Raw genomic sequence first — 10,845 nt, 5'->3', positions numbered from 1 at the left:
AGGGCGACGAGCAGCGCTACTTCCAGTCGACTATGGGCAATAGCGACAGCGACAGCAACAATAGTACTCAACACCCCGACGCCCCCCGCGCGAGATGTGGATCCATTGCTGTTTCATGTATGAGGATGCATGGAGCCAAATTTCAAATTCCCACACTGCGACAAATTCAATCAATCTGGGGGAGGCGAATGGTGCACAGCAGCACTCTCTTCACATGGAAAGAATGTAATCAACCGCCGGGACATTTTGGTGTTGACACTGGTGTTCTTGTGTTTACAGACGCTGGGAGCAGACTCGCTCGGCTCCTGCGCGGGCATCGGTAGCCGCGCACTGCCCAACCAACCTGACAGCCCTCCCGCACCTCCATCGCGCGGCACCCCTTCATGCGCACGCGACTGCCACGTTCTCAATGACCTTGTTGCTCGTGGGTTGAGGTTTAGATCAGTCTGGAGAGGGCGCAGGGCTCAACCCTAATTACATGTGACTAGACCAACCCCCCCCTTCCTCCATTCCGGCCTTTCCGCCATCTAGCAACACATACGCGACGGTGCAGCGCGTCGCATGCCTTTGTGCGGCGTAGCTACATACATACATTGCGTTTTGAAGAAACACCTGGGGCAGATGTTGCTGTAAGAGTCGGATCACCTGATCAACAGCAGCGCCTCCGCCCCACCCAGCCGCGCAACAGCACCCATGGTTCTGCGGCACAACGCTTCGTGACAAGGCCGAACAAGCAAGCCGCGCCCTCAAGTACGCTGCATGGGATCTGCACTCTTGCTGTTCGTGTCCGCCGCCGCCATCACGGGTGCGACAAAGGGCAGAAACAGGAAAAGAAATAATAAAGACATGCACTCTGCAATGAGCAAAGAAAGCTCTTGCTGCCATCACGTGGGAGGGGCACCGGTGACGATGTATCATGACATGACTGGATCCATGCAACTCAAAACTTCATAGCTCCTCGATGACCAGGTCTTCGTCCCCGCTCTCCCCTCTCTCGTCCTCTGCGCCAACGTCGATCTCGCCTGGTAACCTGCCAGCCTTTCCGTCACTGTGCTTACTCTCCCCCTCGTCGTGCTCGGCGTCTCCCAGCGAGTTCTCCGACTCGTCCCGCTTGAGAATGTTGACAAGGCGCACGACCGCCTCTGTGATCTGTAGTGACGCATCGAAGCCAAGCGTTAGGCCCAGCTTGTCACACCGACAGCGTAGGGCTGCTCCACCGCAGAGCGACCGCACTCACCTTTTCGTCCGATTCGCGCAAATGCGCCTCACGTACGACGATGTACGCGCCCCGTTCGCGCAGGCACACGCGCCCGTACAGCCCCGTGCACAGCAGCAAAAGGCATTCGACAAGCATCAGCCGCAGCGCCGCGTCCGCCTCGCGCTGCTTGCCCGCATCGAGGAGCTGGCACGACTCTGGCAGCAGCTCCTGGTCTTCGAAATCGAGCTCGGACAGCTCCGTGCCCGCGCAAAGCGGCAGAAGCAAGTACGGCAGCACGTCCAACGACGCCGCCGCCGCCGCGCGTCGCGCCGCGGCGCCGCGCAGCATCTTTTCGCAAAGCGCGTCGGCGTCCTTGCGCAGCGAGCTCGCCGGCAGCGGCAGTGCAGGCGGCGCCACCAGCACTTCGTGCGCGCTCTTAATGAACAAGATGTTCTTTAGCGCTGAGATCACGCCCCCTCGCCGGATCAGGTCCGGGTGCTCAGTGAAGACCATAATGCGCGCGACGGCGTAGTCTGTCGCTTCCCTCTCCGTCTCTGCTTCTCTTGACGTCTTTTCCTGCGCCGCGAACAGCGGCTCCACGAACCACTGGCGCCCAGCGGGCAGGACAGTGACGTTCGCAAAGACGCTCGCAAGGAAATTGCAGTTGCTCTTTCGCTTGATCTTCCGCTTGCCGTCTGCACCCACCTCGCGCTGCTGCTGCTGCTGCGACGACCCCTCCGATGTCTCAGTTTGCCGCTGCGCTTGCTCCACTTTGCGGCGCATATGCTCGACGGCGCTCTCGTTGCTCGCAACCGTCGCACCCTCTTCGAACGCATCGAGTAGACAGCTGAGCGCTGCCACCTGCTGTTCCTCCTGCCGTTTTTGCTGCTGCGCCGCCTCGACAAGCCGGTGCGCCTGCTCCTGCGCTGCGCGTTTCCGCTCCTCGTAGTCTGCTGCAGACGGGTCCGCGTCAATACCCCTGATAACGGCATCCATGCCTTCCATGCTCATGAAGCTGTAGAACGGCTTCGTCGGCACGCGCAGCTGCAGCAGCGCCCCGGCCACCGACTCGAACTTGGTCAGATTCGACAGCAGCATACACGCCAGATCCGCTAGCAGCGACACTGAGTCCGCGATGTACGTCACTAGGAAGGTGAGGAATGGCGCGTCGGCTATTCGCGTCGCAACCTGCGCGCTCTCGCTCAGGTTGATCAGTGCGGAAAAGGCGTCATGCGCAGCGATCTGGGTGCCCCATGTCAGCATTTTGACCGGTCCGTTGATGGCATGCCTACCAATCGAAACAGTATACGCACAGGTTGGTCTCTACATAGCTTCTTGAGATCCTCAATTGGATCGCACTCCTTGCCGTCACGCCCGATCAACCGTCCCTTTTTGCCGTCGAGCGCTGGTAGCAGCTTGGCGCTCTGCGTCAGCAGCGTCCGCCGTGGGTGCGCCTTGGCCGAGAAACTCGCCACATGCTCGACAGCCACTTGCCGTACTTGTGCATTCGAATCGGACAGGAACGTCAGCAGCTCCAGCTCGGCTGTCGTCGATGGCGCCATCTTCCACAAGCTCACTGCTGCAACAAAGGCTGGGTGCGATGGCGAACTGAACGTCGAGGGGAATCGTGCTTGCCTTGTCGATGTCGCGTCGAAGCTGGACGTGATGGAGAGGAGGTTATGCGAGCAAGTCAACGCTTACAGATTTGGACAAGTCACTATCTTGCTTCTCAACGAAAAATAAAACGTTCACTGAAGCAACAACCCTCAATCTCTGCTGCAGCGTTAAAGGCCCCAAGCTAAAAGTGAGATTCGTCGTCATTTGTTGGAAATTTTGTGAAGCCGATGACGGAGCGGAGGGTGTTTGCACCGATTCGCACAATCCATTGGGTCTTGGGAAAGCATTCCGTAGTCGACCTTGCAGTGGCTTTCGTCTGTGCTGGGACAACAAAGAGAGTTGTGATGAGGTGATTGATAGGCAATGCTCGAAATCATTTGTGCTAGGTTTAGCGAAGGGTGTGCGACTTCTCTCGTTCATGTTGGCAGCCGACACTCGGACACTCTAGCGTCTGAGAAATCCCCTTTTATCGTTCGTACAGCCATGAAGAACGCAGCAGGGCTTTCGACGACATTTGTTTTGCGGCTATAGCGGGAATTAGGGCCTTCGTGCAGGCCGGGAGAACGGAATTCGAGAGCGAATGTCAGAATGGGTCTCCTCACCATCATCCGAAAGAACAAACGTGAGCGCACGGACATTCGATGGTGTTACCTGCGCAGAAGCTGAATTTTCACTTCAACTGTTGCTATAATATTTTGCTTCCTCGTTCTCCATCGGGCCTCATGTCTGATGCTTATTGTCCGCATTAACCTTTTCTATACGCCTGCTTGCAGTCAAGGAGCGCGAATTACGCATCCTCTTTCTCGGCCTTGACAATGCTGGCAAGCACAATTAAATTGAGCCTGGACTCATTTGATGTGGACATTGACACATTATTATCGTCACGCTTTCCCTACGCACCCACCTCCAGGCAAGTCTACGGTAATTAAAAAAATCAATGGCGAGCCCATCGATGAAATTAGCCCAACGCTCGGCTTCAACATAAAGACTTTCATTCACAAAGGGTGTGTACTGTCAATTTTCATGTACACGCAGGTGGAGCTTACTCAGTGATTCTTTTGTGATGAACCTTGGAAGGTACACGTTGAATATATGTAAGGAACGCGGGCCTTTCATAAATTCTTGAGGTTCTCCTGCTCACAGACCTTTTGTACCCTCTGTCTCTTTTTACCCCTCACTTCTCCTTGCGGCTCGCAGGGGACGTCGGCGGCCAGCGCACGCTAAGGCCTTACTGGCGCAATTACTTCGAGCGCACAGACGCCATCGTCTGGGTTGTCGATTCCGGCGATGTGGAGCGCATGAAGGACTGCAAGACCGAGCTTTGGGGGCTATTGGGCGAAGAGGTAAGGAGACATGTGTACATTGCGCTCGATCAAATCCGAGCTCACCGTTGTCTACAAAATTCGCAGAGACTGGCTGGTGCAACTATTCTTGTGCTTGCCAATAAGCAGGATATCGCCGGCTCAATGACGAGCGAGCAGATTCGGCAAGTGAGTTTGATTGTCCCCTTTTCTTCTAGCCGGCTTCTTTTCTTCAGAAGAGATTCTAGTATCTTACATTACGCTTACGTGGCTTCCCACTCTTAATGTCCCTCAGAGCCTGGCACTGGGCGACATCAAATCGCATGCTTGGCGAATACAGCCTTGCTCCGCTGTGACGGGGGAGAACCTGCTCACGGGCCTCGACTGGATGATCGACAACGTCTCATCGCGAATATACGCTTACGGTGCTATTGAGGCAGGGTAACGTTTGGGAGCAACAGATGTAGGAGAGTAGCCTACCTCTTTGGCGCTTTCGAAGGGGACGATGCGTCCAAGGCACAGCGAGGACATAGCATGACGAAGATTTGAGCCTGGTTCGCTCGTCACACCTGCGGGAGAGTTGCAGATCGTGTAATTTGTTGCACAGTTTCCAAGCGCCTGTCGATGACATTGTCAATGGCCTGTATCGGCTGCCGTCCGACCTTTCATAACATCTGCACGCCTATAGCACAGAAGCACGGGAACGGGGCTGAAACGATTGTGTGCGAGCACACGTCAAGCGCACCATCCTCAAGGACACCACACATGAAAAGCGAAATGCTGATATGAAACATCACCAATCATGCTCTCAAGAGGGGTGATGCCTCTTCACAGGTATTAAGCATCAGGGATTGTTGCTCTTGAGAAGCAAGCTCCCCAGAGAACTCGCTCCATACGGTGCTGTAGAGCGCGGCGCGGGTACGGACAATACCTCCAAGGCCCGTGCAGCACCTGGGGTGTCCCGCGAAAAGAGCGCGCAGGGACTGGAGCAGAATCCTTAGCACAGCGCCGGGCTCTCTGGGTGGCGTGCAGCGTGCTCAAAAGCTTCCAGGTGAACGAATGTGCTTGGCGGAGATGAACGAAGGCCAAGGTTTGTGAGATGTGGACTGAGGGCGGATGTGATGAGGGACAGTGGTCAGTGAGCGCGCGACCACAAACATTCTTTTTGTCCGTGTCGGGTCCGAGGATCATAAAGCAAAGCATCGATGCGTGCCAATGCATTGTTTACGCGTAATCATTCAAGCATATCGTACCCAGACCCCGGGTCACATAGCTGGCCGCTGGACCCTTCAAGGTGCAGGCATCGCAATCTGCCAAAAGCCGTGAGAGCCGTTCGCGCATCCTCGAAGCTGCAGCTGGCTGCAGCCACCTCGTCAGCTGCTTTAAAGGTGCAGGTTGGCAGCACGCTACATACCCAATCGTTCCAGATTGTCGAACAACCACATTCTGATCGGCCGTCTCCATGAGAGATACACAACAGTTGTGTGACGGAATCATTCATACCTTTTAAGCGAGGTTGGGCCCCCAGGTTCACGGGTATCGCAAAGCATCACCTGAAGTCAAGGACGATCCCTGATATGGGTTCACGCACCAGCGCAACGTCGAGCGCCGATATGGCATCGCAGGTGACTCCTCAACCACCTTCACCAGTCGCTACAACGACAGGGAAAGCGTCAGAAGATTCATCTTTACAGCGAGCTTCCTCACAAGCCAAGTCAGGCGAGCCAGAACAAGTACAGCCGCAGGGACCCCTGGTCAGTATGGCCGCTACGACTCCGTTTGAGCCTGCGCAGCAAGCGCCGTCTGCGCAGACCGCAGAGACAGCAGCGCCGACTATGTCCGAGTCTACAGCAGCAAAATCTCACCAAAAAGAGCCAGCACCCGAATCAGAACCAGCCATGCTGCCTGAGAAGATGGAGCTGCCATCAGGGAGTGCGAGCCTGAAATTTGGTGAGTCTACCTTCTTCGTACGCATCAAAGCTTGTAACATCTGTTTCTTTCATGGGCTAATTGCGATGACTTCTCCCATGCTTTTATCTACTTGATCGCTTTCATTGCTGACAGAAGAGCACATCCGAAGAAAGAGAGACAGAGAAGGTAGCTTGGAACCGAATTCTGCTCACGTGGTGAGTGTTGGCTGTATTTGGTGCTTCATTTAGTTCTGGGTCTCTGCGGCGCTGACGCTTCTTCATGTATGCGGTCCCCGATCATTGATTGACAGGGGCCATCAACACCGGACGCTGTACCAGCGAAGAAGAACAGGCTGCTTGAGCATCCGGAAGAAACGGATGAGCCGGAGGCCGGAGGCACAACGGACTCCATCCAGGCATCAGCAGCTGGCCAGGACGAGTCTGCAGCAGCTTTGGCACCTAGCCGGACTTCGCTAGATGCAACTGAGACCGATGGCCCCGGTGTGGGGCAGATCCGTCGTAAGGTCAGGGATCTTGATTGGAAAGAGCAGGGCGGGGAATGCGGCGCCGCCAAAGTGAGAGGGCCAAGCACAGCCGAAGAACCGAAGACGACGTCGTCTACATCGACGTTGGCAACCGCAACAGAACCGGATGCTGCATCTACGCCAGCAAGGTCGCAGCCCACATTCGCGTCTTTCAGCAGCAAGCCATCTGCTTCTGCTACCACGAGTGGAGGCGCAAGCGCAGCATCTTCCTCGCCCTTTGGGGCAGGCATCGCCGCCACCACTGACAAGTCTAAGTCCTCCTTGCAGCCCACTTTTTCATCTTTCACCTCCTCTACCAAATCTTCTCCATTTGTGACAGGCGCAAGCGGCTCGCGCTCCTGGCTTGCCACCTCAACTGGAAGTGGCTCAGCGCCTACTGCGCCCGCAGCCGCCACGGGAGGCATCGGACCCAGCCTGCTTGGCTCCTCGCTCGACTCGCAAAAACCGAGAAATGGTTCCTCAGGCTCATCATCGCATGCACCTTCTTCCTCCCTCCAGCATGCAGGCGTTGACGCAACGGTAAAGCCACCAGCTCCATTGTCTTCTTCGTCGAAAGGCAAAGCTGCGACTCCCTCTCTTGGCTTTGGTGCATTTGCAAGTGGTGCTGGCTTTAGCAGTGCGACGAGCAAAGTGTCTGCTCCTAGCAGCAGCAGCGGCAACGAAAGCGCCCCATCCTCGGCAGCAGGCACGCCACAAGACGGAGCAGCGGGCGCTGCCGATCCCGCCGTTGAAGACGGACCAAAGGCGTCCATCTCGGATACAGGTCCTAGCGTGGACGCATCGTGGGAAACTACAGGCAAGCAAGACTGGGACTTGGCTTTCCAGGCGCAGCTGGCGACGGGTGCTGGCGAGTCTTTGCAGGAGAGAGAAAAGGTCAAGCTCGCAGCTTCTGCAGACGCACGTGAGTTGCTCAATCTTTTCTCCGTGATGTCGTGCCATGGTGATGCATAGTCTCATCCTGGTTTGTGTTGACCACACCACCACCTTTTCCCATCTACCCACAGTCAAGACAGGCGAAGAGGACGAGAACACTGTTTTTTCAGCTCGTGCAAAGCTCTACACCACGTCGGAGAGTGCAGGATGGAAAGAACGGGGTACTGGCACCGTGCGCTGCAATGTGCCACGCAACGCAGCGTCCAAGGGTGGCAGACTTGGTGAGCACCTTGCATGTCTTGGCTGCGCGGCACAACGGTCAACGACGCGGTAAATGAAACTAAATCATCTGCGCTCGCGCCTTTTTTCGCAGTCATGCGCACTGATGGTGTGTTGCGTGTCATTCTAAACGTCAAGCTTTTCGCCGGCATGAGTTGCGAAGTCGCGCAAGACAAGTTTGTTAAACTTGTCGCTTTGGAAGACGGGACTCCCGTCAATTTTGCGATCAGAGTGAGTCGCAGGCGTCCGAGACCGCAATACTTCTCTTGCTGACACCCTGTTTAGTTCGGGAATCCAACCGCCGCTTCTGGATTCCACGATGCGGTCAAGAAGAACACACCTGTATAAAACAAAGCTGGCACACAGCCTGCCATGCCTCTACATGAGACTAGAATTGAACTGCATGTTAGACTACACTCGTTTCGGAAGAGCTAGACGCTGCGGCGCTCTTCAAGCTCTCGAGTTTCTCTGCGATGATGTTCTCCCTGTCGATCTTCTTGTTCCTCAGCAACGCAAGGATCCTCGAGTGCCTGGCGGTTGGAATGCCCTTAGCGCGCGCGATGACCTGCGGCTTGACGGTGTGTCGTGTGCCATCAGGCTGGGTGACGCTGATGGGGTCGCTGGGTCTCTTTGCGCGCCACCTCTTTGCCTTGGTCATCTTTATGTGCATCCGTTGCCGCTCGAACTCCATGTCCTCGCTCATCAGCCGCTCCGTCTTGAACGTTAGCTCGGGCTCAGGCCAGATGAATGGCTCGACGAGGCCCAGCTCGACTTTCTTATATGTCTTGCTGGATCCGCGCTCCTTGCGCATGCCGCGGCGCGGATTACGCGTAATCGCCGAGCGGTAGATAGACGAGCGCGCCCAGGTGGTGCGCAGGCCGTAGATGGCGAGGAGGTAGCTGCGCAACATGTGCTTGTGCATGTTCAGTGGCACGCGGAAAGTCGCTTTGAATGCGTCGTACGGCTCTCCTGTCGGCGTGTAGTTCTTGACGAGCCGTATGGTTAGATTGGGTAGGAACTGCAGCTGGCCGGCGCGCTGTGGCTTGGTGTACCAGCGCGGCAAAGGCCCATTAAGTATTGAGCTGGAGGGAGAGTCGTCAATGTACACGTGACTGCGCTCGCGCAACTTCCACGCGGCTTTGAATTCCGCCTCGCGCTCGGCGTGCGAAAGGGCACACCAGTCGTCCCACGCAAGTGAATTTTCTTGCTGCAATAGCTGCGCCCAAGTGTTGTTGATCGCTGCGGTTGTCTCGTCTGTGATCTGCGCGCCTGGGACCATGGCGGCTAGCCGTGCAGATCGATCCTCAGCAAGGGTCTTTAGATTTTGCAAGCGTGCTTGCCGCTTCAACAATGCCGCTTTACGTTGCATTAGTGCTGCACGGTACTCAGCCTCCTCTTTGGCCGCGTGGCCCTCTTGCCGTGGTGATAGAGCTGGTACCGTGGGAGCTCCCTCGGAATCGGAGGCTGCATCTGCAGCAGTGCGCACAGACTTGGCCAAATGTTGCTCCGTCTCTTGGATTTGATTTGCGATGACAGCTAGCTCAATATCGGCAACATCGGTTTGAGGGACAGGAAAGCCAGCGCTGTAGCCCGTGCGCCATCCGAGTCTTCGAGCGCATTCGAATTTGACGCGGGTAAGAGCTTGCCTCTGTTGCTCCTCCGTCATGCTCTGCCACACAGGCTTGAGGATAAAGTCAAGCTTGGTCTCGCGAGTTGGCAAGCCGCCTTCACCTGCGGCTATTTCGCCTTGGTCGGCAAAGGCTGGCCGCGTGAGCTGATTGTCAATCCATCTGGCGTAGTCGACTTCTCCGGGTTGCTTGTTGAGAAATGCCGCCAGCTCCTCTGCCGTAGGCTCCCAGAGTCGCGAGCGGGCGGTGCGAAAGTGCTTGGCGCTGGCGAATGTTGCACCCAGCCAGGCAGGAGGGCTCTGTGGTAGCAAGATGGTCGATGAAGGATCTGCTCCCTTGACGATTGTTCGCAGCACTGCGAATTGCTGCGAAGCTTTTGGAAACCAGGACCATCGCATCAGAAGACGAGCTTTGCTCAGTTCATCTTTGGTGACGACTCGGCTAGAGTTGTCTGGCGACGGCGCAGACGTTGATGCTAGCGCTGGCTGGGGTGCAGGCGCTGCAGGACTCGGCGTCGTCACCATTGTGGTGGCATCTGGAGTCCGCTGCGAAGATGATGATACGAAGTTTCTAGCGACAGGCTTGCGGGAAATGCTCGCATTTGCTTTGTTGCTGGTCGCGAAGATGTCCGCACCATCAAAGTCAGTGACTAAGGACCGGAAGCTTCCGGGTGGCCTTCGAGCTGCGCCGATCGAGCGGGCAATAGCTCTGCCACAGGAAGCCATCTCGGCGGCACTATGTGTACTCTTGGAGAAGAACCGCTGATGAGATAAGCCTTCACTGCGCCGACCAATATGCTGTGGACAGTGAATGGGATGGTCGAGCTGGATTGAACACGCCGGCTGAGAGAAAAGGAAGAAATCGTCGTTTGAAAGGGGGGGGCAACGCCGCAAAAGTGATGAGATTAAGAAGCTGGCACTCGGTTGGTTGCACCGAAAAGCATCCCCTTCTGACATCCCCACGCAGCACACCGCGATCCGGCCTTGGCTCCACCGACCACTTCCTAATTCCACATATCACCGTAACTGCTTCCACTGCTTCTACTTGTGATCAACATGACACACAATTATCTAGTCTCACCCATGACCCGGCCCTCTGTATCATGCCCTTCTTCGTTTTGACGCACTGGCAGAGCAGATATGCTGTTGAAACAGTCGCCGCAATCCAATCCGCAGTTGTCTGAGCTAACGATGTCCATTCAATACTTAGTTGACCTCGATTCGATTACATCCTGAGGAAGGCATGTCGATAGCGTGGTGCCACCGACAACTTGTCCAACATGCCGTGGACAAATTCGATCGCATGCGCCGCCCTGTGTTTTTACCCGGCCCGAAGCCTTGATTGACGACCATGAAATTGACTGCGACGCGCTTTCCAGGCTACTCGGTCGCTTCTTGTCTCGGCAGCGTGCTTTTATCGAGGTACGAAGGATTGCAAGGGAGAAATAGGATACAGATACATACACAAGCACGAGTCGATGCAAGCGTGCACGTT

General features: G+C 55.9%; 5 protein-coding genes across 5 annotated transcripts; 3 read left to right on the top strand and 2 right to left on the bottom strand.

Moving 5' to 3' along the window:
* The first annotated feature begins 34 nt into the window (after positions 1-34).
* Positions 35-711, top strand: K437DRAFT_110622 (uncharacterized protein). Its single transcript, XM_013387980.1, has one exon. It carries the CDS (start codon positions 130-132, stop codon positions 472-474), a length of 345 nt encoding a protein of 114 aa, XP_013243434.1. The 5' UTR covers positions 35-129; the 3' UTR covers positions 475-711.
* Positions 712-876: 165 nt separating this feature from the next.
* Positions 877-2,879, bottom strand: K437DRAFT_256298 (uncharacterized protein). Its single transcript, XM_013387979.1, has 3 exons — positions 2,512-2,879; positions 1,238-2,440; positions 877-1,149 (listed from the first exon to the last, which is right to left on the bottom strand). The coding sequence occupies exons 1-3, from the start codon at positions 2,758-2,760 to the stop codon at positions 949-951; spliced, it is 1,653 nt and encodes a 550-aa protein (XP_013243433.1). The 5' UTR covers positions 2,761-2,879; the 3' UTR covers positions 877-948.
* Positions 2,880-3,193: 314 nt separating this feature from the next.
* On the top strand, positions 3,194-4,742 carry K437DRAFT_256296 (ARF/SAR superfamily protein). The gene is made up of 6 exons (XM_013387978.1): positions 3,194-3,437; positions 3,589-3,819; positions 3,893-3,909; positions 4,013-4,158; positions 4,225-4,305; positions 4,412-4,742. The coding sequence occupies exons 2-6, from the start codon at positions 3,671-3,673 to the stop codon at positions 4,559-4,561; spliced, it is 543 nt and encodes a 180-aa protein (XP_013243432.1). The 5' UTR covers positions 3,194-3,437; positions 3,589-3,670; the 3' UTR covers positions 4,562-4,742.
* Positions 4,743-5,333: 591 nt separating this feature from the next.
* K437DRAFT_294376 (uncharacterized protein) lies at positions 5,334-8,139 on the top strand. The gene is made up of 6 exons (XM_013387977.1): positions 5,334-6,066; positions 6,181-6,242; positions 6,338-7,472; positions 7,576-7,725; positions 7,818-7,954; positions 8,009-8,139. The coding sequence occupies exons 1-6, from the start codon at positions 5,694-5,696 to the stop codon at positions 8,069-8,071; spliced, it is 1,920 nt and encodes a 639-aa protein (XP_013243431.1). The 5' UTR covers positions 5,334-5,693; the 3' UTR covers positions 8,072-8,139.
* Positions 8,100-10,199, bottom strand: K437DRAFT_256294 (uncharacterized protein). The gene has a single exon (XM_013387976.1). The coding sequence runs from the start codon at positions 10,074-10,076 to the stop codon at positions 8,130-8,132; it is 1,947 nt and encodes a 648-aa protein (XP_013243430.1). The 5' UTR covers positions 10,077-10,199; the 3' UTR covers positions 8,100-8,129.
* Positions 10,200-10,845: the final 646 nt, after the last annotated feature.

Source organism: Tilletiaria anomala (genome assembly GCF_000711695.1).
Source record: "Tilletiaria anomala UBC 951 chromosome Unknown K437scaffold_37, whole genome shotgun sequence".
NCBI lineage: Eukaryota > Fungi > Basidiomycota > Exobasidiomycetes > Georgefischeriales > Tilletiariaceae > Tilletiaria > Tilletiaria anomala.
This window is presented reverse-complemented; position numbering and strand designations above follow the sequence as displayed.

What these genes read in the sequence shown, in the direction of transcription:
- K437DRAFT_294376 (XM_013387977.1), top strand. Translation starts at nt 5,694, where the DNA reads ATGGGTTCACGCACCAGCGCAACGTCGAGCGCCGATATGGCATCGCAG. An exon ending in GAGTGCGAGCCTGAAATTTG is followed by an intron (nt 6,067 to 6,180) that starts GTGAGTCTACCT and finishes CATTGCTGACAG; the next exon opens with AAGAGCACATCCGAAGAAAG. An exon ending in CCGTCAATTTTGCGATCAGA is followed by an intron (nt 7,955 to 8,008) that starts GTGAGTCGCAGG and finishes CACCCTGTTTAG; the next exon opens with TTCGGGAATCCAACCGCCGC.
- K437DRAFT_110622 (XM_013387980.1), top strand. Translation starts at nt 130, where the DNA reads ATGGAGCCAAATTTCAAATTCCCACACTGCGACAAATTCAATCAATCT.
- K437DRAFT_256298 (XM_013387979.1), bottom strand. Translation starts at nt 2,760, where the DNA reads ATGGCGCCATCGACGACAGCCGAGCTGGAGCTGCTGACGTTCCTGTCC. An exon ending in AGCTATGTAGAGACCAACCT is followed by an intron (nt 2,441 to 2,511) that starts GTGCGTATACTG and finishes TGGGGCACCCAG; the next exon opens with ATCGCTGCGCATGACGCCTT. An exon ending in TGCGCGAATCGGACGAAAAG is followed by an intron (nt 1,150 to 1,237) that starts GTGAGTGCGGTC and finishes GCGTCACTACAG; the next exon opens with ATCACAGAGGCGGTCGTGCG.
- K437DRAFT_256296 (XM_013387978.1), top strand. Translation starts at nt 3,671, where the DNA reads ATGTGGACATTGACACATTATTATCGTCACGCTTTCCCTACGCACCCA. An exon ending in GGGGGCTATTGGGCGAAGAG is followed by an intron (nt 4,159 to 4,224) that starts GTAAGGAGACAT and finishes CAAAATTCGCAG; the next exon opens with AGACTGGCTGGTGCAACTAT. An exon ending in CGAGCGAGCAGATTCGGCAA is followed by an intron (nt 4,306 to 4,411) that starts GTGAGTTTGATT and finishes AATGTCCCTCAG; the next exon opens with AGCCTGGCACTGGGCGACAT.
- K437DRAFT_256294 (XM_013387976.1), bottom strand. Translation starts at nt 10,076, where the DNA reads ATGGCTTCCTGTGGCAGAGCTATTGCCCGCTCGATCGGCGCAGCTCGA.